We start from the raw sequence: 27,109 nt of genomic DNA, 5'->3' as shown, positions 1-27,109 counted from the left end.
CCCCCTAACCGCGCTCTGTACCGTCGGCTATGTGCCTTATCTAAGGTAGTCGCGTTAAATCGTGACGCGTGACCATGCATACTAAAGACGTATGTACATAAGCGGGCGCTTTTTCCCTCCACTCTTCCCTCGGGGTCACCCTTCTGCAATTCATCCGACGTATGTCGAGCGTCGGAGGAAACCGCCTGCGAACGATATAAATCGTTCCAGGATCGTAACGAGAACCGGGGTCCACACAGCATTCGATCCAAATAACGCGCGCGCCAGGTAGACCCTAGAAGAATTCGCAGATTTCCAGATTTTCAGTCGGATCTCTACGCTTGAATCCCTATCCAGATTAAAGTGTCCGTCGAAACACAACGACGCTAACGTATCGAAGTGTTTCGGTGTAGAACCCGAGCACCAGAGATGGCTAGAAATCCGTGGAAACGCTTGGCGCCGTGATGGGATGAATTTTCCGCAGGTAGGTAGAGCCAGGGCGATTCTGGGACCCTTGTTTTACGGAAGCCCTCGATACAGAATACATACATACATGAGAAATACATACACACATACATATACACGGGATAACGCGGAAAACAGAATGGTTATCGGACGCAGAGGCAGTTGCGCCGGCGGTACGGAACGGGATCGCTTATTGGTTTAGTCACGGATCGTTTGCCGCGATTGGTCTCCGCGGACCCGACTCCCCTCCCTCCGTGACAGCGGTAACGCAATTTCCCGGACACGTTAAACGCCAGGAGAGTCTATTTCAACCGCGTAAATTTCAAATCAACTCTGATCAGTCCCCGAAACGAGATATCTTTCGGACTGTTAGGATAAGCTCTGAACTGGTAAAGCGCGTTGCTCCGAATAAATTTAGTGTGACGGCACAGGGGCGAGAAGAGGGGGAGAACGCCTGAAATCGTTGATGCCATCGCATTGGCCAATACAGTGAATCATCGATGAGTTATCAAAGATTCCTTGGCGCTGAATGTGCAGACGTTATCCGCACCACTGAGGGAGTCCCTCGTGGAACCATTTAAGCGCCAAGTGATGGGCTTGGCTAAATCGTGACTTTTAAAAATAGGGTAACTTTAAAGTCTAAAGACTTCAAGCGAGTCCGCGAAAGCGACGCGTAGAATTGCAAAGGTCCCAGCGAAACGGAAGTGAAGAGCAAGAGAGTAAACATCGGAACTCACCTTCTCGCGAAGCATGTCCCGCACTCTGGTGGCCTGGCTTCTGCTTCTGTGCAGCTCGAGTTGCAGCTCGAGGCACCTCTCCTGCCAATTAAGCTCCTCCACCGCGGTCGAGTATCCATCGAAGCTCTTGGACGAGCCGTAAGCGGGTCTGCTGCTCTCCAAAAGCTTCTCTTTCTTCGCATCCGAGCCCGCCGCCGCAGCAACTGCAGCAGCTGTGTTCCTCTGTTCCACGAACAGTCGATTTTCGGTGAACACTCTGTTACCGGTTGATTCCGGTTGCCTGCCCGAGCACGAATACGCGCGATCGAAATGTTGTCCGGGTCGTGGCGAGGGTCCAGGATCGAAATTCGATCTGGACCTGGCCAAAACGGCAAGATCCTTCTCGTAACACGCGGCGGACCCGTCAAAGTCCGTTTGCGCGGCGAACGTCCGTTTGTCGGCGTACTCCACGTGACCGCTCGGTTCGGACGTGAAGTCGTACGGGCTGCACTTTGGCTTGGTGTCTCTGAGCTCCACGTAACCGACACTTCTCGCCGTGTCCGTGAAACCCTTGTTCTCTTTCTGGATCAACAGACTCGGCACGTTCACGTACGGCGAGTCCCTGGTGTGCACAGGCGGCGGCGGCGGCGGTGCTGTAAGACCACCGGATGCCTGATGAGTAGAGGTAGCCGTGTTCTGGCTGGTGTTTCCGTGTCTGGGCCGGGGCGGCGGGGCTGGAGCTTGGCGGATCTGTCGCGGCCAAAGTCGCGGACTCTCAGCACCGCTCGAATGACCGCGACTCGTTGTCTCCTGCTGTCTGCGTATCGTCTCGGCCGGCCCGGTCTGAATCATCGTGCCGGAGGACGCCTCGTGGCCCCTGACCCCGAGTCTCGGGCTGCACGGGGCTGAATTCGAGCCGAAATCGGTGGCGAGCCGCGCGATCGGATCGAGGATTTGCGAGAGCCGACGCGCCGGTGATCCCCGAACCTCCTCCATTTTTTTTTTTTTTTTTTTTTTTTTTTGCGAATTGGCCTCACGATCTACTTATCTCCTGCTGCGTGTATATATACAGGTAGCTCGAAACCGGGTCGCGGCGAGATGGCTTTCTCAGTGCATCGCTCGCCGGTGTGCCCGGTGGTCCCTCGCTGGTTGACTCCTCCTTGCTTCGAGGGATCACGTTGAAACGCGGGGAGGTACAGGTGTCGTCGTCGCGGCCATTTTCGGACGATCACGATCTCACGCGGTCCTGCGGGCATTCTCGATCACATCCTCGCGGTTTCGCTGCGACCTGGAACATACCCGATGTTTAACGCTGTAGAATGCGACGATTGTGTGTCATGTCCTCTATGTTATAATACGCGCTAGGACATATGTGTTGACAGTGTTTATGCTGGAGGTACAGCGTACGAAACGATGTCTGTTGCGACGGACGTCATTTCGTACAGACGTACGTTAACTCACACGAGGCCAGCAACTTTTCGAAAGTCAGTCTCTAGGAGGCAACATTTGTATAACTCATAATACGAATCCATGATCATTGCACACACGGTCTGTCATTGGTCTTTTCGCCTAGGGACAGCATTACACACCAGGTGTGTGATTGCCCCCGAATAAGTCGAAAGAATACTTCAACGATAGAATATTATATTAGCACGATATGGACGCTCCACGAGATACGAACACTAGTCTACTAGTCGTATACAACCATATAGGCGACATTGAATTCTGGAGTGGGACACAGTTGAAAACGGGATAACAGGACGCGTCTCTCTGTTCCCGCTAATCACCAGCCGGTCTAACTTCGAATCAACCCGTATCCAATTTGCGTCGACGCGAGGTATTAACAGGACACGTAATCTGTGCAACGGGGAGCGTCGAGTTCCCTCGTTGTCGTCGTTCTACCGATGCAACTGGAGCGGCACGATTACCGGGGGACACGGTCGAGTTGGCTCGATTTAATCGTTCCTCTTGAAGACGCCTCGTTGTCGACGGGGCGGTGACGACGACGACGACACGATTCCCGGCTAGCGAAGAGACACGCGGCAACTTTCACGGAGAAGGAGTCTCGTTCGCGGAGGGCCCCAAGTTGACGAGGTTAGAGCAGGAAATGGAAGGCAGATATTAACTCGCGGCGAGTGTTTGCGCTACTAAATTGAAAGCTGTAACTCTTTGGGGGTGTCTCTCGAAGCGGCGCCTCTCCTCCCGGGTACCGCCCTCTTTCATTTCCTTGGCCGCGGCCTCCTCTCGGTCGACTTGGCGTGACGAAGCGCAAACAGCCAGAGAGAAAGAGAGAGGGACGAAGAAATATAGAGCAAAAGGAAGGGAGGATTGCAGAGAACCAGAAAGTACAGAGAGACGACTGGCGGGGAAACGACCACGACGAAGAGCAGGAGGACGAAGGCGGCGACGTCGCAGGGCTACAAAGTTTATTTTAAGGTCGACACTAAAAGGGGCCAAATGAAAAACCGGATGGAGGGGTGGGCCGTGCAACGTCCCGTTTCTGCAATTACCGCGAGCGAAATGTTTGCCGCCGCCACTGGTCTCTCACTCGCTAAGAGACGAGGGGCCAGCGAACAGGGAGAAGGAACGACGACCGTGAGAGTACACAGCATAGGTACACTGCGAACTACGGAATTGAGCTGGGCTAGCTCGTCCTGTGTCCCTGTGTGTCGTCCCTTTGACGAGCAATTTACTTGAGTGACGCTGAACGATGTCCAGAGACCGAGGACACGCTCTCTTTTTCGAGTGTCGAGCTTCCATATCCTCTTCCGAATATATCTCGTAAAAGTGTGTGTTGTACAGCATGATAGAATTTGTCCGGGCCTGTTTGGTGACTTTTACTCGGAACATGGAAGTTCGACGATCGATGAGCCGCACAATAGTCCAGAATGAAAATATAGCAGCTCGAATGGTCGAAAAGAAATTTCTTTTATCTTCCGAAAGACTCGAATCAACTTAACTCGTTAACCATGGATGTTCGTGTATCCACTTCTATTTGAATAAACTTTATAAATTTCAAAAATCTTCATTTCTGGAGCTAAATAGTCCGAGCTGCTAGATTTTGATTCTGGAGCACTGTGAGCCGCAGGCGAAACACGAGACCATACACGAGCAATTACCCCCCTCCTTCTGATTACTCCGCTCGGAAAAAGTAAGTAAATGTACACGCCAAAAGCGGCCGACCTGACACAGAGCTCGCGCGAAACGAATTCCAAATCCGGCCGCGAAATAACCATGCAGACGGCGCGCTCGTCGCCGATAGGATCAGCCGCGCGAGAGAGCCTCACCGGGAGTCAAATAACAAATAACGAGTGGATCTCTGGCGTTCGGGGATGCGTGAGAACTCCTAATCAGCGTCTATTCACTTAAAGATAGTCAGTCGATTCATATATACCGTGCCGCCACGTAACGAACATGTACACACATACACAGGCCCCGTTGCTCACGGATTCGAGGCGCAACCGTGAATACAACGAATTAAGTCTCGGGCGTGTAACTCCGATCCGACTGCACTTTTAGAAACACGGGTACAAGTCGATCGTCAAAGAATGCTACCACGAGATTCATAGTGTCGAACACACATTCTCAAGTTGGATTTGCACACGTTGGTCTCTATCGATTCATCTACCAATTATGATAATGTGAACCGATGAAAATAGAGGACCGGACCGGATGGGGAGACGGGGCGCGAAAAGATTAGACAACAGGCGCCATACAGGGCGACGATGTCAAAGCACCGTCTTTCGCCGGCTACAGGGAGAGAAAAGGGCGGAGAAGCTTTTTCTGGACACAAGGGGATCCGGAGGAGCTGCTTTCAAAGAAACCAGTAATTACACAAATTGGTGCCGCGACCGGAAACTGAATCTTCGGTCTAGAAATAACAGCGGGCCCGCTCTGTTTCAACGGAGTCACGCGTTCGGGCTCTTTGCCCGTCTTCTTCTTCTTCTTCTTCTTCGTCTCGCCGTCTTTCTACTCTACTGTTTTTTCCGTTCCTTTATTTTCTTTCCCGCGCCTGCTACTCTTCATCTTATCGCGAGCACCGCGACCGTGCTTTTGATAAGAGAAAAAGCTCGAGCTACTTGTGGCATCGTGCGTCGACAATAAATAATACCCGGAAACGAGGATCCGCGACACACGGTGAATCGCCAGGCATTCGAGAATTTCGCGGTACACTCTTCTCCCGACGAAAACGAAACCTACAGCGGAGAGAACCAGGTGCTCCAAAAACCTCGATTTGCCGATTAAAGAAACACATTCCATTAGTCTGCCTTAAAACTGGCCACGGGCGATGCGATTTATCGTATACTTCAAGTTGTACGACAAATTGCACAGGCAGTTGCAAAGACAGATCTCGACAGATTCCTAGTATGCCGTACAGCTGCACCACAAACGTTACAACTGTCTTGTAAACGATCGAAGCAACTTATGCTTTGCAATTAGTCTATGCGCCGTTTAAAGGGTTTCTTCACCCCTTGACCCCTTGATAAAATAGAGTAAACTGGAAATCAGTTGCAAAACCTGTAATATACATATACCCATATATGTATATATTTCAGGCTTTACAACTGATTTCCAGTTTAGTTTACTGTATTCTCAGAAAAAATTCACAAAGGTACCTGTGATTTTCAAGGGCTAACCCCTCAACCCGTTGTCGCCGATATGCGTGACGTGCAGGGACATCAAGCCATCCAGGCGAAAAATCTATCGGCAGCGTGTTAACGTTCGGAATGCTACCTGAAGAAACCCGAGACGACCAAGGATCTACCAGGGTTGCTTAAGACCCCCGGACCTATCTCAATTCGTTATCCCGATAATTGTTTGTTATCTCACATCCGTAGCTCGGAAAGCCCATCGGATCAGGAAAGATTTAAGACTAGAATTGCATTCGCGGGGGAAAGCGTGTTGCCGCGCTCCAAAAATACCAGTAAAAGCAAACGGTTGCAACTCGATCGAGGCTGTATATTCAATAAGAATCGAGCGCCGTGGACCTATCGCAATCTATCCGGTCGTTCCGTTCAAACGAAAATACCTCTCGAGTGGAATACGAACATAACAGCACGGGGTTCCCGGTCGAGCAAACGTTACGCAACCCGTGCTCGTAATCGATAACAATCCTCCCTCTCTCTTTCACGATGTGTCCGACCTCCCTCTCTCTCTCCTTCGTTGCTCGTGTTACATCGTTACGTCATCATTTGTAACGTGTATATACATATAGGTATTTTTAAACGTCCACCGACTGACCAGCCGGCCGCGAAGTAAACATGCCTCGTTGGATTTTCCGTTCCTCGGCAAATGAAGAAACGCGATCTGAAAGAGGCTCCTCCAAGGCCCTGGTATAGTATCGATCCTGAAGCAGCAGCAAGCCCCCTGTTAGAGCAGGGACGTTCTAATAAAGCACCCATGCAACGCTCGTATTCCACGCGTTTTATTATTACTATCCTCGAAATCTATCGGTATATCGACGTCGGTTGATTTTCACCACGGACTCGCTCTCCTTCACTCTTTTATTTTCCTTCCAGGTTACTTCCTTTTCCTACCATGAACGACGAAGGAAGCGTGTATGTCGTCGACATCGACGAAGGACCTCGAACTTCTCCTCGCGTAATATCGCCAGTTTTACGAGCTGGCGATATCTTTTTCGCGCTACGATACACGGTGTACTTTTCGGATTGTCGTTCTCGTGAAAAGAAACCCCGTCCTCCTCTATCGAGCGAGGGCCGCGACGACCGCCTCTCCTCTTGGTACACGACCGGGAGCGAGATATATACGGCCGCAATAACGGCAAATTCCGGCGTATAAATCTGAATACCTACTCGAAATACGTAAATCTTTCACGATAAAATCCGGCCCCGTGACCGTTTCGCCCGTGGTTAAACGGGGAGGCCCCGACGAATATTAACTACCGCACCGGCAAACTTTCCGTATCTGGGCTACTCGAGGACGCGAGAGGATCTAGGACCTAGATTCTAGGTCTCTTCGGTCGGATATACCACCCTATCCCCGAGAGTTCAATCTTTCTACTGCGGCGGTGAATATTGCCTCGTCAAGGTCAGTTCGATGGATAGCAGCCCCCTCCACTATGTGAGCTTCGTTGCCCCTAGTGCTTTCGTCTTTCGGTTCTCCATTCGCTGGAGCGGGTGAGAGAGGAGGTGCCTAGTTCTGGTTTGTGGATGTCAGGGTATGGTTCCAATCGCGATGACGTGGACTCTTCGAACAACTTTACGAGAATATGTTTGATCTGTACCGAGTCGTCTAGACTTGGATGAATCCCTAAATACTAGTTTGAAAACCTCGTAGCAGGAGGAATCTACCGAACGATCGTGATAAAATGTGTCGAATTTTAAAGAGACCAGATAGTAGGTACTATGGGACGGGCCAACCGATCGGCATGACTTAATTCTTAAATGTAATAAAATTACGTATTCATAGAACACGCTGGTCCCGTTCTTTTTCCCTCGATTTCACGACCCCTCGTTTTGTCGCGCCCCCCGTAGGCCTACGCGACAGAGACGGCCCCGATGTGCTCGCGTTCAGACCACGTGTACCACCTTTCCATAATGCCCGGGCGTATATAGAGGAAACGGGTGGAGCTAGTGGTCCCGGAGAGTCCATGAATAAATTTCGAATTAACTTTCGAACGGTTTTCGCGTTATACGAGGCGCGACGGAAGGAAGCCCTCTTCAATCTGGCCCGGCTGCTCCTTGGAGAGGCAAGAAGACGGTTATAATGCGAATGGCTTGTGGACCTTCCGAAGGAGGGCCCTCCGAACAGCGAACAAACCGAAATTTCAACCAGCATTGAGAACACATACACATACAAAAGTAGTGACATTTTATACCACTACCTCTTGAATACTACAAATATTTTATCGTCAGCCTAGGATAAAAAATATGTTACTGGGCTAAATTCGACTACCTTCTTCCATACTTACATCGTCTCCGAATTAATCGAAACTAATTCACGAATCAGATTCATCGATAACAGAACCACCAAATTAATCACTGGTGTTCAAACTCCATCCATTTTTAACAAGCCCCCCTCCCCGCCCCCACTCGATTCTTCTTGCATTAAAAAAGAGTTCAACGATAATCGAGCTATTCACGTATGCACCGACGACTCCACGAGTCTCGAATAGTCTCGATTCGGAACGCAGTCGGTCGGAGCTTTGAACACGGCGAGTTTGCCCTGCAGGGATCTGGAAAACGAAGATGTTATCGCGGGGCCCGGTAGCGGAGGAACAGTGCACGGTGTTCTTCGTTTCCACGCAATTCCATCGGTCGCAACAAAGTGTAATGCCGCCACTTGTGAGTCGGTCTGCGAGCATTTCTACGCGCAATTACTGTTACGTGTATCGGGAAGAGAGAGAGAGAGAGAGAGAGAGAGAGAAAAGGAGAACTCTCTCTGAGAAAAAGAAGCGGATCGGAGCACACAAGGAGACCACACATCGATTCGAGAGAAACACTGCGATCTATATGGTCTTCCTCGTGCTACCATCGGCAATCCAGACATTATTGACCTCTCTGTCGGACCACTGATTAGTGGCAGTTAGTTCGAGTGGCGCGATTTTCCTTAACAATGGCTTTATTGTCCGAATAAAGATTAATTTCTAAGCGGTTGTAAATAAATGAGCCTCCATAGGAAAACTGAAAATTCTCCTGTAAAATCCCTGTAGGTATCTCATTTTCAACGCGTATCCGTATCGACGCGTTCTCCCCTTTTTTTTCTCTTCCGAGCCATAGGCTTCGTTGTATGCCCTGTTATGTATTATTTATGGCTCGATAGATCCCTGAGCAGAACATATACGATTCTTTCGCGGACGGACGGCCCGCGGTTCGGTCGTGGAAATTTATTCGACACCCTGTACATATAAGATATAGATATGCAAAGGCGGCTTCCCATCGGATTCTATGGAAGAGAGCGTCAAGCGTTTCGAGGCTCGGTTCTGGCTGTTCTCGACGATCGAAAAGAGCTCCACTTGTTCGATTACGTGACATCGACGCGTTCTGCGTCTTTCTATCACCGCACACACACCTCTATAAATCTTTCTTTTAGATTCTATTCGTTGTTTGGTACGCCGGGTGTGAGTCGCGGGAAGACGCCAGGTGACTTATGGAACAGATGCAGGGGAGGACTTCCAAATCGACCATTTTCGAATCGCAGTGTTGCCGGAAGACGTTGACGATTCGCGACAATTTTCGAGGACAGTGCGTGTTTCTGGCAATCGATTTCGATATACAATACGAAATTCGATCACTTCTATGATTCGAATATTCAAATAATACAAATACTTCGTGCTATTGGAATATATATACGTACTATTCGAATTATTCGAATAGTTGGACTATCCGAATATTTACAGTTCTATAATTTAATTTTCCTTAACAACGTGTCACCACAGAATCGTGATCGATTGCTCGACAGATCGAAGAATCGTGTTTTAAACGGTTACTGGATCGGAGACCGCAAAGAGACGAAATTCCAAAGACAAAGTCGGCGTCCCGAGAGGCATCTCGCATTCCTTCGCCGTCAATGATGGTTTCTATTTCTCATTCTATCCGTCCTTCGTGTTGCTTCCCGTGCAATTTCTCTGGCCGGCCGTTCGCGTATCCTACACGCAGGCAAAATAAAGAACGTCTCGCGGCGTAGTCGCGTGCGAAGAAACTATCCCGCGGATACGTGACGCGAATACATCGACCGATGCTAATTGCGGGTAGAAAGGGCATGCACGAAGAGAAACAGAGAGAAAGAGAAGAAGAGTCTCTCTCGCCTCGAAAACGCACAGGGGATAATATCGGTCTCGAATCCGCGGGGGAACCGAAGTTCCGAGAGCGGAATGTATTTACCGATGTAATTACAACTTTTCTCTCTTCCTTGTAGACGAGGAACAAAACATATAGGTATAGGTTCTAACCGCTGCTGGCGAGGTACGAGACACTATTACAGTAAAGACTACTCCATGACAGTTTGACACTCGAGTCCCCTTCACCAGGCCTGGTCCCATAGTTTTGGCCATTAGTGTATGTGTTATACATGCCAGGTGACGTGTTACCCAAGGGAATCGATATTCCGAAGAATCGAATCGGAATCGAACATCCCTATTTAAGATTTCTGCATAGTATGTGTACGCATGCGTTCAAACAAAAAAAGAAACAAAAAATCGAAGGCATACTGTCCGGACCAAGTTCATCCTGCAATCGGAAGTTTCAATCGTCTCGCAAAAAAGCACCCGACCATAAATCTCCGTGAAGAATCATTGAACGCGCACGGTGGCCGGAAATTCTTGGTTGAAGAAAGTTCGCCCAGATCACCGCGGGTCCAGCAGCAGAAAGTTTCGTCGACCCGTTTTCTTTGCCCCGTGTCGACCTGACCAGAAAGGGGTAGAGGGAAGGGGACGGGGACACTTTCGGACACACGAGAGGCAAAATGCTCTGCCAGATTGCGATCGTGTGCTTTGGCCATTTCAACGTTGGGGGAGGGGGGCAGCCGTATCACCCGGCATTTCACGGGTCTCGGTTACGAGCCACTAACCGGCCCCGAATATCCCCTAATAATCGGGCCGATATTGCAGGGAATATTGGGTCAGAGGGAGAGGAAATCGTTCCCGTTGGCACTGCGTAAGAACCGTTCTCGAATACATACATATTTCTTCGTGTTCGCCGTTTGAGGGAAAAGTTGTCGAAGACCCTGAGATTTTTACGAGCATCGCCGTTGGAAAAGACGGAAAAAAAATGAAGGAGACTTTTTCTCTATGAAAATCGCGTGAATGATGATAAAAAATAAGAGAAAGGCTGGCTATGATTGAATGAGCGAGGAAGCCAGCGAAGGTGAGTGAAAGTGAGCAAGAATGAATGAGTGGCTGGATATGAATCGAAGTTACGGCGAAACCAGCGGATTAGATTAAATGACCTGTGGTGGTCTGGAGTACCGATGGGAAACAATCGAATTGATATAAATCGGCTTGAGTATGGAGAACCTTGACATCCCTTATTGTTCCGTTCTGTTTTCCAAATGGACGAGGGCCAGGTTATTCGTCACGATACTCGGCAAGCTACGTCACCGATACCTCGAAACTTACTCGTTAGAACGATTCGTCAGCAGATGATATAACACATAGTTGCTTATCGAGATTCCAAAATTGGCAAGGACGAGGACTGTAAACTTGGCATAGACGAAACTCGAACAATAGTATGAGTCACGAGGATATGTGTATGTACATATATACCTAATGTGTTATGCTTACTTCCGAACTGTCCTACTGGGTCAGAATGCCAGAGACAACGGGGCGATAAATCTGAATTTCGCGGCGCCAGTACGTCCGAATGTTTAACAAGATTACCTGCTTACCAATGAAATTACACTACAATAGAAATTCCAACGGAAAGAAGCGGCCAAGTATGCGTAATCACGATAACGACGTTCCAAATCAAATTTCCCGCGCGAAATTAAACGGGAAGAATAACCAGCGGTGATTACTGCACAAGTTAATACACTCCAACTTTTTCGTCCTTGCGAATGGAAAATTACGTGGCCATTACACACGTAACCTCGAAACCAGATCGGTTCGAGTTAAACAATACGAACAATTACAGAATGAAACACCGTAATCTTGCTGCCCCCGAACCCAACGAGCGCGTCATTAAGGGTCATTAATAACCATTAAGAGGGCACTCGAGCATTTCCGGCCCAGGTAAAGAAGGACGACGATAATAATTCGAAACCATTAGACCACGTGAGTCGATTAGACAAATAACGCGCTAACAATGCACACGACGTTACTGTACCAGAGAACGGTTTCAGAGTAACAGGAACCCCGCGGATATCGTGTTTCGTGTGGCTCGGATTTTCCGTGGAAATTAATTTCACCGCGGGAACGGGGTAAGGTTGTGCAACGGAATCGCGAGGACACGGCCGGATATCGAAGAATTTACTATCGATTTCGTGCTCGCCAACCGAAAATCTACCCCCCGCCCCCTCCTCCCAATCCCTTCGTTCGCCCGTTGTGCAGGATCGAATTTCAATGCGCAGGCCAAACCAGGCCTCGAGACAAAAATCCCGACTACGGGTTCTTATATTCCACGTCGTGAATCATCCATTGGAATTTGAACACGTCTCCCAAGATATCTGTCACGTATGTGGCTAGCTCGTGTACACCGAGAGCCCTGCTACGCGTTCGATTCGCTAGTCTAGACGAGCTCCGCATAATCAGCTGCGCCCGCCTTTTTCCCACTTTATCGAATATTCTCTTTCCTTTAACCCCCATTCTCTGCAGCTACTTTTACACTTTGGCAATCTCGATTTCTACAACATAAATTAGCCTACCGAATCTTTAGACAAATCAGCGACACAGTGAATGATTACCAGAAAAAACAAAATGATCAAAACATGTATCCCCCTCCCCCTAGTTATGACGGTACATTTGACTTGTATCGATATTTGCAACTAAGTTAAAAGTAATAAAATCGAAAAATGAATATAAACTATTTTTTTAAGCAGATATTCACTAAGTCACGACCAATCGCAAACTTTATAGGAAGCTCGCAATTGGCCCATCTTTCTTACAACCTGTTACGAACTCCTAGTGAAATTTCGATATTTATGAGTTAAGTATCAATACTGGAATATATCTTGATATTGAATATCGATAGAGAATATCGATGAATTGAATTGAAAAGCATCGATATTTCCACCGATCACTAGTCCCAACGCAGACTAAATCACTGGAGGGCTAAGGTTATCTGCCCTCCATCGAAATCGTGATGTATACAGGTCTTCCAAAATGTCATCATTAAGAACAATCTTATATACAGATAAATATTGCGTGCATCTTGATCGTGTTGTCACAGATCCGCAGCGGTTACTTAAAAAAATATATCGTATAGTTCGAGGCACGCAAGCGATATTTCTGTCGATCGCCTCCTGGAATCCTAGATTACGATGTCGAATACTTTCGTAAAAAGAGAACTGTCACTTCTCCGGGTGTTGAGATTGCAACGCCTTGGCCAGGGGTTACAGATTTCCCATAAAGGCCGATCGTAACAATATTTCGAATCCGGTCAACCGAGGTGCACTGTCACGTGAAACAAAAAAGAAAAAAAACGACACAGCCTCGAGCAGTAGACTCGCCTCTGTTCTCTCTCTCTCTGTCTCTCTCTCTGAAGTAGAGAGAGGTTCAATGACCAGAGATAAAACGCGCGGCAGCGTGCCATCGTAAAATCGGAAACCAGCCTGGCGGTACGTTCGAGAGTCCCCGACCGGAAGACGAAAAGCGGCCACGAAGTTTTGAGGGCCGATGATATGCGCTCGTCCGATTATAAACGATCTCCTCGTAATGCAGTATTTTTAGAAATTTCTGCGAAAAAAAAACTAAAAATATTGTCTATCTGGACCATGGGAAATTATCGGCTCCCCACTAACGTCGAATCAAAACCTACTACTGGAGTTGAACGATCCCGTAACGAGTTCGACGCGTACGGTGATCCAGATCAATTTTCCTTGAGCGATCGAGTCTCGAACACTCGCGAGAAAAAACATGTTGATTATAGATCGATAACGCTCGTAAATTGTAGGATTGTCAGTTTAGTCTTAAGAATAAATTTCAGTTGGCAAAAGTTATCTAAAGAGAGAATTTTAGAATTCAATTACCGATCGCACGGTGAATACAAAATTGGTTAATAGACCGTTTTTGCAGTGTGAGAAATGACGAAATGGTCGTACCGGGGGATTCGATCGACATTGTTCCACTGTGAAACGTGACCTAGAACCGGCAATTATTTTGTTTAACAAACACGTCCGCAGGTGACGCACCGGAATTGACACGACGTGATTTATGCAAATCTCACCAGTGTATTACTCATTCGTAAGGGTTTTCTTCTTCCCTTTCTCCCGTATTTCATAGTATTCGGAACCGTGGTTACGGTTAATTACAGTCGTTGAACATTGTTTTGTTATATGTAATGTAATGGGCGCCGCTCACGGGGCACGCCCGCAGGCGAATGCTCGCCGCGCTGCATTTTGCATAAATTACGTGTACATATATATATATATATATATATACATATATAGTTGTTGAACTCGCGTGGTCGCGGGGCGTTATTGTCAAAATAATACGGGAGCAGGTTGCCGCTGCAGGCTTGATAAAACAAATAGACCCACGACACGTGAGTTGTATATATTCGACCTTTTCCTGAACTGAACGAGCAATTGTTTCCTGCGATCACGGGATTAAAATAAAAAAACAGATACAGGGAAAGAGAATCGCAAGGGTTGCGCCTGTGCGCCTCCTGAAGTGAAACGAGACCGTTCCGCGCGATGTTAATGCGTGTCGCGATAAGCGGATGAAAATAAGCTGGAAAAAACAGGTACATCGGAAAAATAATTAACGAATGTTTCGTTTCGCGTCAGGTTCAGAAAGCATGAGCATTGAACAATTTTTTTGATTGCCCATGTGTTTGGCATGATGTAATATCCTTATTTCAGGGTGTTTAGCTTTATAGCTTATTAGCATTTTCTGACAATATGTATAACAGTGGCCACGATGAAAAGATTCTTTCCTTCGTGACGTCTAGCCACAATTGATTCGTCTGCAATTAAATAGAATATACCCGCAATTATCGATCGCGGTCGTACTTAAAATGAACGGATCGTCTGTGATTGAGGCTCAACTCCATTGACAAGATACAACGGGTGGGTTTCAGTTGGAACAATCGCGAACTCCGTTCCGCATAAAGAGTTGATACGCGGTAATTTTGTAAGAAGGAAGTGAACGTACTTCTCGTCCTCCTCCTTCTCTTCCTTCTCCTCCACCGGTGAAACAGTCGAATAGAAGAATAAGGGTGGGGAGTTGGGGGAGTGGGGAAGAGCGAACGCGAAGGATGAATGCAAATGGAAGTCCGTGCCAAATGTACCGTCGTTTTTTTTATCATCATTTATTAAAAGCGTCAGGTAAGCGGAACAATGTAAATGGTCTCGTTATGAAATGCTCTACCTACGTAATCCCCGCGAACACCATTTAAGAAACGAACACCGACCACGATGAATGACACAAAAAAGTGCTGTGCTCTACTGATGTTTTTTTTGTGAAAACACTACTAAAATACCTTTTCAAGCGTGCCACAGGCCACAGGACATTTCGAAAGCATAAATCACGATAAACCAAACTTTCATGTCTATTGTAACTTTTTCCTACGGTGCTACGTCGATTAACACTTGGAACTGTGTTGTGCTAACGAGGCCATCATCGACGCTTACGCGTGTAACGTAGATAATAAACATTGCGAAAGTTTAAGAATTATTTCATGGTTGTTCAACCCTCCGAGTACGAACGTTCGTAATGTTCGTAGAGACGGTGGTGTCTATCTAGGTCCGTCTGAAACTCTATGCCTCCTTCTTTTTAAACATACTTTCCAACGCGATCATTAAAAAAACATTTGCTTTTTTTATACGACCAAATATGAACAACTCTTAGCTTAAATTCTATTTATAAATCGATGAGTTTGATATAGCTTTTAAACATTCGGGTCCAAACGGACCCGAACTTCCACCGTACTCCAAGAGTTAAAGGAAAAGTGGATTAATAAATTTTTCCGTACAGGTGAGATAATGGGATGAAGCGAATTCGGACCGTCGAATCGGTGACACGACAGGATGTAACGGTTCGACAAGCTGACATTGAGAAATTCGAACGATTATGGAAAAGAATCGGGCGTATCAGGGTAAGAGGTATCGGACTACTTATGGTAATTTAAAACGAGTTCGAGCCAACTGAAAATATGTCGTAGCGCATTTACTACTGGTGTGCCTAAGGCGTGGACAAAAGATGAATTTGAGACCGATGACCTTTCTCCTCGAGGAGAAAGAGAGAACGAGGGAGAGTGAAGAAGAAGCAGAAGAAGAAGAAGAAGAAGAAGAAGAAGAAGACGAAGAAGAAAGATGAGAGAGGAGGTGAAACGAAAAGAGATAGAGAGATATAGAGAGAGATAGAGATAGAGAGAGAGAGAGGGGGGGGGAGAGAAAGAAAGAGAAAGAGACAGGTCAAGAAAAAAATCATTCGACAAGGCTCCGTTAGTTGATCAAGCGCGAAGGCTATTTAACATTCCGTGTTTGGAAAGGACGCACTTACTTTAGGAATCGCAGATGTTCAACGGACTGGCAGTGCTAGTTTTCAAACTTGTTCTCGCTGCTCTCGCTTGATCTTTACGTTTCACGCTCCTTCTCCGGTTCTCCGCCTCTCCTTTCTCTGTCGTATCTCTTTTTCTTTGCTTTCGCGTGAAAACCTAACCGGAAAAGATTGTCGTATCCTGATACGGCGTTTACACCGAATGGCTCGTCCCGAGAACCGTCCAAGAACGGAAATATTCTAATCGAGGGATGACAGCTTGCACAACAAGTAGGTCATAAGCGGTACACAACGCGTAACGAACGGCGAGAAGCGACGGGAATGATTTAACAGTTTGGCCCGAAAGTGAAACAAGGTGCGTGGAACGCAATCACGCGTGTTTACGTCGGCAGAACTCACCTCAGCTCGACGGAGACTGCTGTAACGGCTCGTAACGATTTGAAACGAGCGCACTGAGTCCACTCCATGCTTGGTACACGCACGGCTACCGTCCTCTTCGCTGCTTTTTCCCTCGATTTTAATCTGTCCGGATGCTAGAGGACATGTTGGCTCTTGTTCAACGTGGATAAAGATCGTCGGCGTACACTAATACTTGATGGTCACACGACGCAGAGGCGCGAAAAACGCGAAAATCCGACGAATCCGCGGTACAACGTCACAAAATATGCACCCGAGTCGGCGAACGTCGAGCCACGACAGTAGCGACCGTCCGCGCTAAGCGGCTCAACTAAATTCACTAGCCACCCAAACACTTAGGGATATTCCCCCAACCGACGCTTACCCCCACTCTTGACAGTCTTAACGTACCCTTTCAAACGGGAGTAATGGCGATGTCTAACGGTCAGTACTCGTCCTCAAATAATAGTTTACATTCGAATGTTTAGGTCGACAAAAACCAATAACGACAGCTATTGTAGAAAAGTTAAGTTTATTTCTTGTTCACATACTTAGACAACCTTATTATACACAGTAACTGTGCGCCTTTGAATTACGCGCAGAGTTCTGGATTTGAAAGTACTATAATACTTCTTTGTATTGTCTGTATGCTAGAATTTGCAATAATTTATGTTTATATGTCGGGTCTAAAATATCGTACAGCCCATTTTCAAAGGAAGCAATGTGATTTTCGTAATATTTCAAAAATGTCCTAAAAGACACTGTCTTTGGAAAGTCGATATTTATGCGGGAACTTATCCAGTTTATAACGTCGTCTGATAATACATTGTCCACAAAAGATTTCAAATGATCTGTTAAGAATTTAGCACAAATCCTTGATACTTCAACGGGTTCAAAGAAATCGTAATTTGTACACTTATTAAATACCTGAAATCAAAAGACAACTATTTGCTTAAGATATCTTATCGCGTTTACTTTTCTGAAAACATATTTACTTACATCTGTCTCATCCATTTCGTAGTCTACGTCATCCAGCAGTGAAGTACTCCAATAAAAGAGAACAGTACACAGAAGTCCAGGATCTTTTTGATGCATACACGTGTGAAATTTTGAAAGAAACAAATGCAAATAAGAAGATTCACCAGGTAAGGAACAATTTACTGGAATCTGATCAATTAATTCGAACGCTTCGTGCCGTATTTGCGAACTGTTGTCGAGTAATAATTGTAGTACTGTTGTCCACCATTGAACCTGTGCAACTGTACAACGAAATTAATTAATATTTTCGTAATATATACATACACTAACATAAGGAAAATTGTCAACGTACAACAACCTTCGTCGCGTTTACAACATAACAAAAAAAAGTCCTGCATTATTTCTAGTACCGATGTTCTGAAATCGGCATTTAAAGATGCGATCCAGAAATTATCGCAAAAGCTATTGTACACATCGTCGGTGCATTCTAAGTTAATTCCCTTATCGTTTAAAGAGGCTACGAAAACCACGTAGGATTTTCCGAGTAATCTCAAATAAGAATCCCTTTCGGAGTAACTGTTTTTATTTTCGTCGAATCGTAATTTATTCAATACGAAATTGCAGACATCTGTTCTTTTAGAATAGCTCGATGATCCGAAATAATTGAGATGCATTAAGCTGTTGTAAAGGAAATTGAACATTGCATCTTGCAGTTCCGGACTATATTGGTAGAGGTCTTGTATCGAATTACAGATTACATCAACGCCATAATGTAGCAATAGTACCGATGCATCATTGTGTGTCACTTCGTTAATGACGTCTACAACAGTAGACCACGAAACAATTTGCGTTTCCGGAGTTGTTAAACAATGTAAATATATTCTGATTGGTATACATTGTTGAATCAATGACGTTTCCTTGGCTACAGATCGTACAAACTTTATAACAGACAATTTATAATCTTCACGTGCAGGTCCTTTCTTTAGTCTCTTGTAGTCTATTAAATGTGACACCTGCATGCACAACATAGGAACTTGTTCTGTCAAATACATTTTATCCACTTTACATATTTCATTGCAGACATTAACATAAACTGTACCCAGTAGGAAACAAGGAGTATTTGAATTTTCACGTTCCAAATTTTCTAAAATCCAAGTGGTTCTCTTTACAAATCTACTCCAATCTATACCAAATGGTTGACCTTGTTCGCGATTAAAGTGATTTAATATTTCAAATATCTGAAAAGAACAGAAACAATCACTTTACATTTCATGACAGTGACAAGATAATGAATATACATATTTCAATTTCATTCTGAAAGTACCTGCAACATATATCCATGTATTAAATTTAAAGATTGCTGGCTCTTTTCAGCAGATATTACATACTCTGTTATTTCCATTAAAACATTCCCCACAGATTGTTCTGTCAATAACGCTACAAGTGCTCTGGCTGCTAATTTTCGGGTTTCATATACTTCACTTTTAGCACATTGCATAACTAGCCCAACAAGATTACTGACCTGAAATACGTACACCTCTTTAATCATTAGAATTACTACGATATGAGCCTCATTTACCTTGTACTGTATATCAGTAGATTCACAGCTATGACTGAGGTATAACCGTGACAGTAGGAATAAAATAGATTGTACATTTGTCTTTATGATAGCATCATTCATTACTACAAATGATTGCAACTCGTCCAATATAAAAGGCAACAAGTAAGGATACTTTTCAAAAAATATTCTGTAATTCATTTTATTATCTGTTGTGAGATTGATATGATCTTTAGTCCTTTGAACACCAAAGATTCTAATGATGAGTGCGCTAAATAGTAATGTTGCCGCATTTCTTTCCTATAAATATGTTTGTATGTTATATTTTTTATTGTACTTATGAGCTAAATTATTAATATTCAGATATCGACATACCGCCCATGTTAAAGCGTCATAGCTCTTGAATGCCGCTATCAAACCATCTGCTACATAATTATTTACTATTTCTGCGAGATGAGAGTGTCGAAAAATTGCTCTTAAAATATTCAAAGCATGAGTTTTAATCTCTGTAAGTTTAGCGCTATTTCCCTCTACATGATGGCCATCATCAGTAGTTAAGGATTCGTATGTGTCTTCATATTCTGAGAATACTGTGTCCGTATACAGAAGATGTTTTATATTCTTCCACAGATCTCCGCTCTCGAATTGCATAAATCCTAACAAAATTTTCATCACAGAATCAAAGGTAGTGGTCTTTGTATCTTTATGTTGTCGGGGCTCTGTTGATAGTAATGCCTGTTAAATGAAGTTCCTATTAGTATGTAAAATGCAGGACCGTGTGACAGAAAACTCAGTCTCATTTACCTGTATCATAAGTGGTACACCTGCACTTCTTCGTGTTGCACATAATTTTGAGTTCTCTTCTTTAATTCCTGTGATTGCAATCAAAATCTGGTGCAACCACATTCTCGGCAGCTCGTTGAGACTGTCCTTATTTGAACGCCAAAGACGACTACAGAGCTGACTAAAGCCTACGTACGCTTGTTCAAATGCTCCTCTGTGCTTTGTTTCAGTAAGCAAAGTTACCATATGTTCTCCTATCCTAATGATCTGTTAAACCATCAGTTTGATTACTTTAATACTTGAAAACATGTCTATTCTACCGTGCTTACTGTAAATTAAGAAATTTTACTTGCTCTTCGTTCAAAAGTCCGGCAGAAAATGCATCTTCACATATAGGTGCTTTAGTAGCAAGAAACCCAAAGAGTAGGCTAACTTCCTTTACAGTGTGCCAAGAACAGAGGAGTACCATTTGCGGTGTTACCACTTGTTTTTCAAGCGACGAACCACATATTTCCTGCATAGTTTGTAAGTTAAGGTCCATTGGTAGATGACCTTCTGGTGAAGAATTGTTAACTATCAAAGACACTGCATCATTGAATTCAAAGCAGACTGATACAAGTTCTGCTATAGTATCTTCCCATAAAAGTTCATTCCCTGCTTTCTTTAAATTGCATTCGTGTAGTAAACTTCTAATGCAGAAAAGGTAACCGTACAAAGAATGCTTGGTTACTGTCATTACTATATTTTCCCTTGCCAGAATTAAGGACTCCTGTAAAAATAAAGCATTACTATCTCTATTAGACTAGTAAGTAATATATGTATGTATATACATATGAAGAAAAAAGTACCTTTAATCTTTTCAGCAGAATTAGTATGAATTGCAACACCACAGCTTCTGCCACATTTTCAGACCACTTTGTTACACCAAATAAAGTGTCAAGAACACTCTGTATAATAGGTGATAACATGCAGACTCTTAACATGTATGCAGATGTAATGCTATCAATAGGTCTGATACTGTTACCTAGGTCTATAGCAACTGTAACAAGATCAACAACATTACTTTTATTATCTAGCTGTAACAAAGTTCGATCTACTGACTTTATTAAATTAAAAGCCATTTCTTTATTAACTTCGTACGTGTCCAAAATCAATAAATCAAACAAGGCTTTCACTTGCTCTTAAGAGCGTCTTCTAAAATATGTTCCATCAGGCCCACATATGCACATGTTGCGCAGTGATTCAAAAACATTGCAGTATGTATCTATATCCTCTTCCAATGTATTAGATATTGCACGTGACAAATCTAACACTTTTTGATTTATTTCCAATGGGTTGCATTTCTTCTTATAATGTTTCCTCATTTTTTCTTCTTGAGAACATTGCCGTCTCATAACAGCTAAGCTATCCTTCATTCTCTTCAAAGCCTATTAAATGGAAAGAATGATATGCAATTGCAATAACAATTCCAACCTGCAGGTATCTTACCTTTTTTATTAGGGGCACAAACTCTAGTTTCTCCTTAAAATTAACACGTAAAAATAAAACAATTATATCCAGTTCTTTGGGCATGAATTTCAAAGTACTTTTCTTCGATTCTGTTACAAGTGCAAGTGCATTCAATTTGATCTGTAAGAAAATCCGACATTAATGTAATATTAAAAACTCAGAAGAAGTTAAATTATAAATTTATCTACTTCTTCGTCGTGATGTTGCACCCAGTGTTCCAGAGTATCATAGGTAACAGAATCCCGCCAGAAACATTTATCTTCTGGGTTTGATAGTTTCTCATCAGTGTCCAATTCCCCGCTACGTTTTAACACTAACAACCGTTTTAATTGTTGCTTTATCTCCTCTTGTTCAGGCATGTTGGATTGCGTTCGACCTAAGCAGACTCAAAACACTTGTGCATTGTTTGGTTAAACCATGAACACGTTGCACGAGTTGTAAATGGTGGGGAATCTTATGTACTAATTTTTACATACTGATTTTTACTACACGATTCACACACGTGGTGTTTTTTATCGACTGCCAGCTGACAGTCAACGACATTCCCTGCTGTAGGAATGAATGGAGCTCAATACGGTGCTGGCCTCTATTACCAAAGATTCTGCTACTTGGAACTGGTACAGCACACACGAATACCCATACTACTTATTAAATTTACATTCAGACTTTTGAGGTAATCAATAACATATGCACATATTTTAATCACTTATTCTAACCTGCGGTAGAACAGTACAGTTCTATACGTTCACAATTAAACACGCGAGGAAACGAAGGTCCCCAGTACGCACAGTGTCCGAGTCACCGAGGTGTTAGCCAGAAGGTAAATTTTATTGCGCTGATAATATCGATACTTCCTCGCACTTGTTCCTGGAATTGCATTCTACGATTGCATGTTGACCACTGCAACGTGAAATCAATTGCAGTAGTTCGAAAGATATAAGACACGATGTAACATACAATTTTATTAATTTCAACTCGAAAAGGCTAGTTAAACCGTGACAAGTCGTGTAGCCACTCGTAATGGTCAATGACAAAAAAAATCATTGGTTTCCAATATTCGCCGGAACTCGTTACCAAGTTGCTAGAAGTCTGCTGAAATCTCGGGGTCGCGGTGCACATGGAAATATTGATTCAAAAAATAACTGGAACCACTAATTTAAATAATTGCAGGCCGTGCGCCGCGGCCTGTACGAGCCACTCTAATAAATTGCGTTTTAATTAAAATCGATTTTCGACCTGTACACACGCAAATCAAACCAACCGGAAGCTGTTACGTCCATTTGGTACGCACGGGATGACGCTGCGAGAGGCTTGACACGCTAGGGGTACGCTGCTAATTTTCATTACGGTCGTATATTTGAAAAGAATCAATGTCAAGTTTTTACGGAATAATACGATCGACAACAACGGTCCGCCTGGGCGCATTCGGTTTACACCTTTTTAAATGGTTCGCGACTAATTTTAACCAGGTCGGTGTCTTATTGTGTAACTGACCTATACCGAAGCTGTCCGCAGTTTACTTCGATTTTCCTTTCCTTCTTGCACACCAGGCCGTCCTCGTTGTTGTTGTTACATAGTTAAATTAGAACGTGAATTCGAAGCGGCCAATCTTTCACAAGAGAGAATCAGCTCTCTTCCGCGACAGGTCTACAGTTTCACGGGTTGAGCAAACATTTTCAACGACCGTCCACAATTCTGCTCCAGCAGGCGAGAAAAAGATAGATTATTTCATCGTAACGTACGGCGTCCGTGCCCACCGCGTATAAATTGAGTTACACGTAACGAGCGCAACGATTCCTTGATATTTTTGTTTCGCGCGGGCGGCACCGAGGCGCGTGTGGACCGGCGGAATTTTTTAATCGTGAAAAACAGTCGTGCTAGTTGTGGGTGTGTGTACGGTACTAAAACAGGAAATAAAAATGAACGACCAGCGGAAAGAATGTGTGTTTCGAAAAAATTCGAAGGAAATACAGGGCACCAAGGGACAGAAAGAAGACGGAAAAGAGGTGGCGGGGAATACATAGTTCGCTTCTCGCCGCGGTGTCTCACGATAAGAGTCATAAAGCGAGGCAATGAGAGCTGTTGCCCCGGCTGTTTATCGTTGTACCTGTACGAAGAAACGTGACGTTTACCAGAGACCGACCGAGACCGGGCGATCCCTCTGGCCCCGTAATGCTTATCGTGTGAACCTTATCTACGCTTTCCTCGTGGCGGGCGAAACGTTTCGTCGTTCACCGAAAAAAGTGGAGCGTATACCTATAACGAGGTACTCCTTTCGGAAGATTGAGTTGACAACCTTGTAATCATATTTTTATATCCCGTCTTCGTTGAATCACTCTGTCGTCGTCGTGTTGCTCAATAATGTATGTATTACTATTACACGATATGGCTTTCGACATCCTGTTTTCCTCTTAATATTTCCACGACTACGACGTTGAACACCTTGGTTCCGCAATAACTTGTACTCCCTGCTGGTTTCCTCCGATCGCGACAAGGTACCCGCGGTGTGCGGCTGTCCGCCATTAATTTCTGTCGCGGGGGAAGATGAATCTTTCGGGGTTGCGCAACAATCGTTGTCTTTCCTGTACAACTGTACACTTTAATTACACGTCGTTTGTGGGAAAAGTCCCAGAGCGTTTCCGACCATTCTGCCATCCGAAGGTCTTTTCTCTCTCTCTCTCTCTCTCTCTCTCTGCAACCGAGAGACATTCTTGTGAACGTTCGTTTACGCTTCGTACACGAGATGGTATTTTACGTCCTGTTTTTCTCTCGACCGAACAGAAAGCCACGATATTATCGTTAATTGTGAGTGGTTTCGTTCACGACGTGTCTTTCCGGAAATTTTCGACCACCGCGCACCATCGAATTTAGCCTTCTATTGTTCAAGAGATCGCGAATACACGTTTCGTTTCGCGCAGGAAGAAAGTACAATCGCGCATCTGTGTATGTATACGTTACAATATGTACAACGTGGGATACATATTCCCCTTGTTGCGTACAACGGCGGAGGTGGTCACAAGCTAAAGTTCAAACCACTTTTGACGTTGTCTTCCCCCCCCCCCCCCAGCACCCAGTCAAATCCAATTAACGGCGAATTACCTGGCTTCCCGGATAATCGGCTGCTCCCCGCAATCGAATTCGGTGCATTGCACCGTCAAAAGTTTTGATTTCGACCCCCCCCCCCGGGCACCGGGGAGAAGATTATCTTGCGCGTTGACACCGAAGAATTGTATTCGGTATGTCGATTGTTGCGTCAGAATTTCAGAAGCGCGTTTGACGTACAAATCTAGGGGATGGTTGATCAACAAAATGCTTGGAAAAATCTGAAGGTAACAGGTGGCAGAATCAGCAAAGAGATACAAGTCTAAGACCAATGAGACATTGAATGGTAACGAATAATCACCATCCTAATTGTACGACACGTCCCCCGACCCTATCCTTTATAAATATTCGAATAGCAGAACTTCTCGCAATTTCCCTCGTCGTAGTCGGCGACGACGGTAAGTGCTTTTTAAACAGCACGGGGAACACGGAGGAGTGCTTTCCTAGCCCGAGGTCGGTTTCGCACCGCTTTGAGGAAACTTCGCGTCAGGCGTCAACTACACCGCGTTTCCGGGCCACTTGCTGAAGCAACGGAGACAATGCAAGAATTTACTCGCGGGGACAGCTACGAAGAGACGTATACTATACATATGTAGGTACGGCGCGTCCAGGGCCGTTTCTGTGGTGCAGAAAAATGGGTGGAAAGGAAGTGTTCGAAGGTAGTGAACATTAAATATTTCATAAACTAATGGCCACATGCGTTTGAAACAAGTACCTAGCATTGGCTTCAGAATTCCCAGCTCTATCACTGTGCTAAACCTCATTAAAAAGCCAGCGTTACTATCATTCGATACTCATGGTAATAATAGTTTTAACGTTATACATATGTACATTAAGGCACAACGGAACGTTTCGAAAGCGGCCAGCCGCGTTTCATTGTTCGCCGATAAGTCGACGGCGCACCGCAAATCACGGGGTGCAGCTTGTGTGTAGCACGTGTTGCACGTGCGACTGTCTGCGACTGATAGCCAACCGGGTTCGTTATTCGGGTATACCGCTGATTGGCCCTATGCATCCCACAGCGTACGTGAGAAAATTCTGGAACGAAAGGACGGACTGCTCCTCCAGTCCGTGTATCTTGGCCAAGTGAATTCCCTTCCTTGGCGCTGTGTACAAGGAAATTTTCCGAAAATCTGAATCTATCGTTGGACATGATGAGAGGTCCATTGAATTCCTTGTTTCACGATTTTAAACCTCCTTGGACGGATATACTGGACTTCCTGCTAAAAGAGTCGGAATAAGAGTAGAGGCGACCTGTGCTACGAAGATCCATCGTGAAAACGTAACACACGAAATTAACCGGAGTGGTGAAAATAAAATTCGCGACTTAAAAGAGACACTTGCGTAAAAAGCAGTAAAGCGGAGTGGAGCGAAACAAACGGGCTACGTGAGTTCTCCGGAAGTCGAAGGATAGAGAGAGGAAGTGCTCGAGGTCAAACGAATTTCGAGTTTCTAAAAGAGGGGAAGGTAAGTTTCCTCGAGATTGAGCTCAGGGGAGCGAACATCGAAATTTTCTCTATGAAAAGCTCGTTGGTGGAGTACGAGGCAAAGTTTTTCTAAGAAATCTATAATTGGCAACTGCAAATCCAGATTATACGTGGATCGACTTTTACCGAAATTGGCTACGCGGACCAATTAGAAACGGATTTACCCGTTTGTTCCCGACTCGAGTATATCCCCCGGAGCTCTGCGTTCTCGCGGCGCGAAACATCTGGGAAAAAATTCCCCGGCGAACGGATTAAGCGATCTCGGTTGGCGGAGAAGCTTTATTAAATTCTTGGAATGAAAGGCACGGATAAAAATTTCCTTTACGACGGTTTCACCTCGAAGGAACCACCACACAGCGACCTGCCAACACGGATTCTGAAAGCATTTTGCCGCGGCGAATGAAATTCGTGTGCACCGCCTCGCGGGACCATTTTTCGGGAACGTGATCATGTCGAATGATATCGGGAAAGTATCAAAAGACGTCTGAATGCCGATCGATGTTGCCCGAGCCCATTCTCTTCGGCTATTGATGCTCGAACGGTTGCTCGAATGCTTTTCTCGTTCGAATTACACAAGCGAGGAATATAAAAGTTCTCCGTGGAATGATATCTGACGGCGGGAAAAAACAGCTGATATCGGTTACCGTTCGAGATCCTCGTCTGTGCTCCGAACGCGCGCAGTTGCATGCGTCAATTTTCTTCTTCCTTCTCCCACTCCATTATCCATTCCGCTGGGTCAACGCTGACTCGTGGAATGGAAATTTTTGGAATTGCATCTACCCGTTGATTTTTTCTGTTTCTCCTCTCCGTGATCGTTTTGAGAGATAGCAAACCGCGTTCTCTAAATGGGCCGAATTGCAAATCCCGCGGCTCGACATAATGTTTGCGTAGCATGAATGATAATGGGAAATTACAAGTTGTTCCATTAATTTTCGCAGCGAGAGTCGACTTCGCGGAAACTCGGGAATAATGGCCCCCTTTCGACTTGTTTCGTGCGAATGCACTTTAATTTCCCATCCAA

The 27,109-nt window shown here is 45.0% G+C and overlaps 2 protein-coding genes across 2 annotated transcripts in view; both read right to left on the bottom strand.

Annotated features, from left to right (window-relative positions):
* LOC107193616 (uncharacterized protein CG43867) overlaps positions 1-16,990 on the bottom strand; it is a 99,676-nt gene extending 82,686 nt beyond the window's left edge. Inside the window, exons 1-2 of the mRNA XM_015583096.1 lie at positions 16,675-16,990; positions 1,182-2,448 (exon numbers count right to left, since the gene is read on the bottom strand). Of these exons, the coding sequence (XP_015438582.1) occupies positions 1,182-2,156 (975 nt within the window). The 5' untranslated portion in view covers positions 2,157-2,448; positions 16,675-16,990. The remainder of the gene's footprint in view (positions 1-1,181; positions 2,449-16,674) is intronic.
* Positions 16,991-17,292: 302 nt separating this feature from the next.
* LOC107193545 (thyroid adenoma-associated protein) lies at positions 17,293-21,978 on the bottom strand. The gene is given in 11 exon segments (XM_015583013.1): positions 17,293-17,598; positions 17,671-17,930; positions 18,002-18,887; positions 18,974-19,171; positions 19,229-19,507; positions 19,583-19,942; positions 20,012-20,257; positions 20,340-20,759; positions 20,839-21,417; positions 21,479-21,619; positions 21,688-21,978. Coding segments are annotated over 11 exon segments (3,846 nt in total). The 5' UTR covers positions 21,859-21,978.
* Between the last annotated feature and the right edge of the window lie 5,131 nt (positions 21,979-27,109).

Source organism: Dufourea novaeangliae, unplaced genomic scaffold (genome assembly GCF_001272555.1).
Source record: "Dufourea novaeangliae isolate 0120121106 unplaced genomic scaffold, ASM127255v1 scaffold6, whole genome shotgun sequence".
NCBI classification, from domain to species: Eukaryota; Metazoa; Arthropoda; class Insecta; order Hymenoptera; family Halictidae; genus Dufourea; species Dufourea novaeangliae.
The sequence above is the reverse complement of the archived record's forward strand: the minus strand, read 5'-3'. Positions and strand labels throughout refer to the sequence as shown.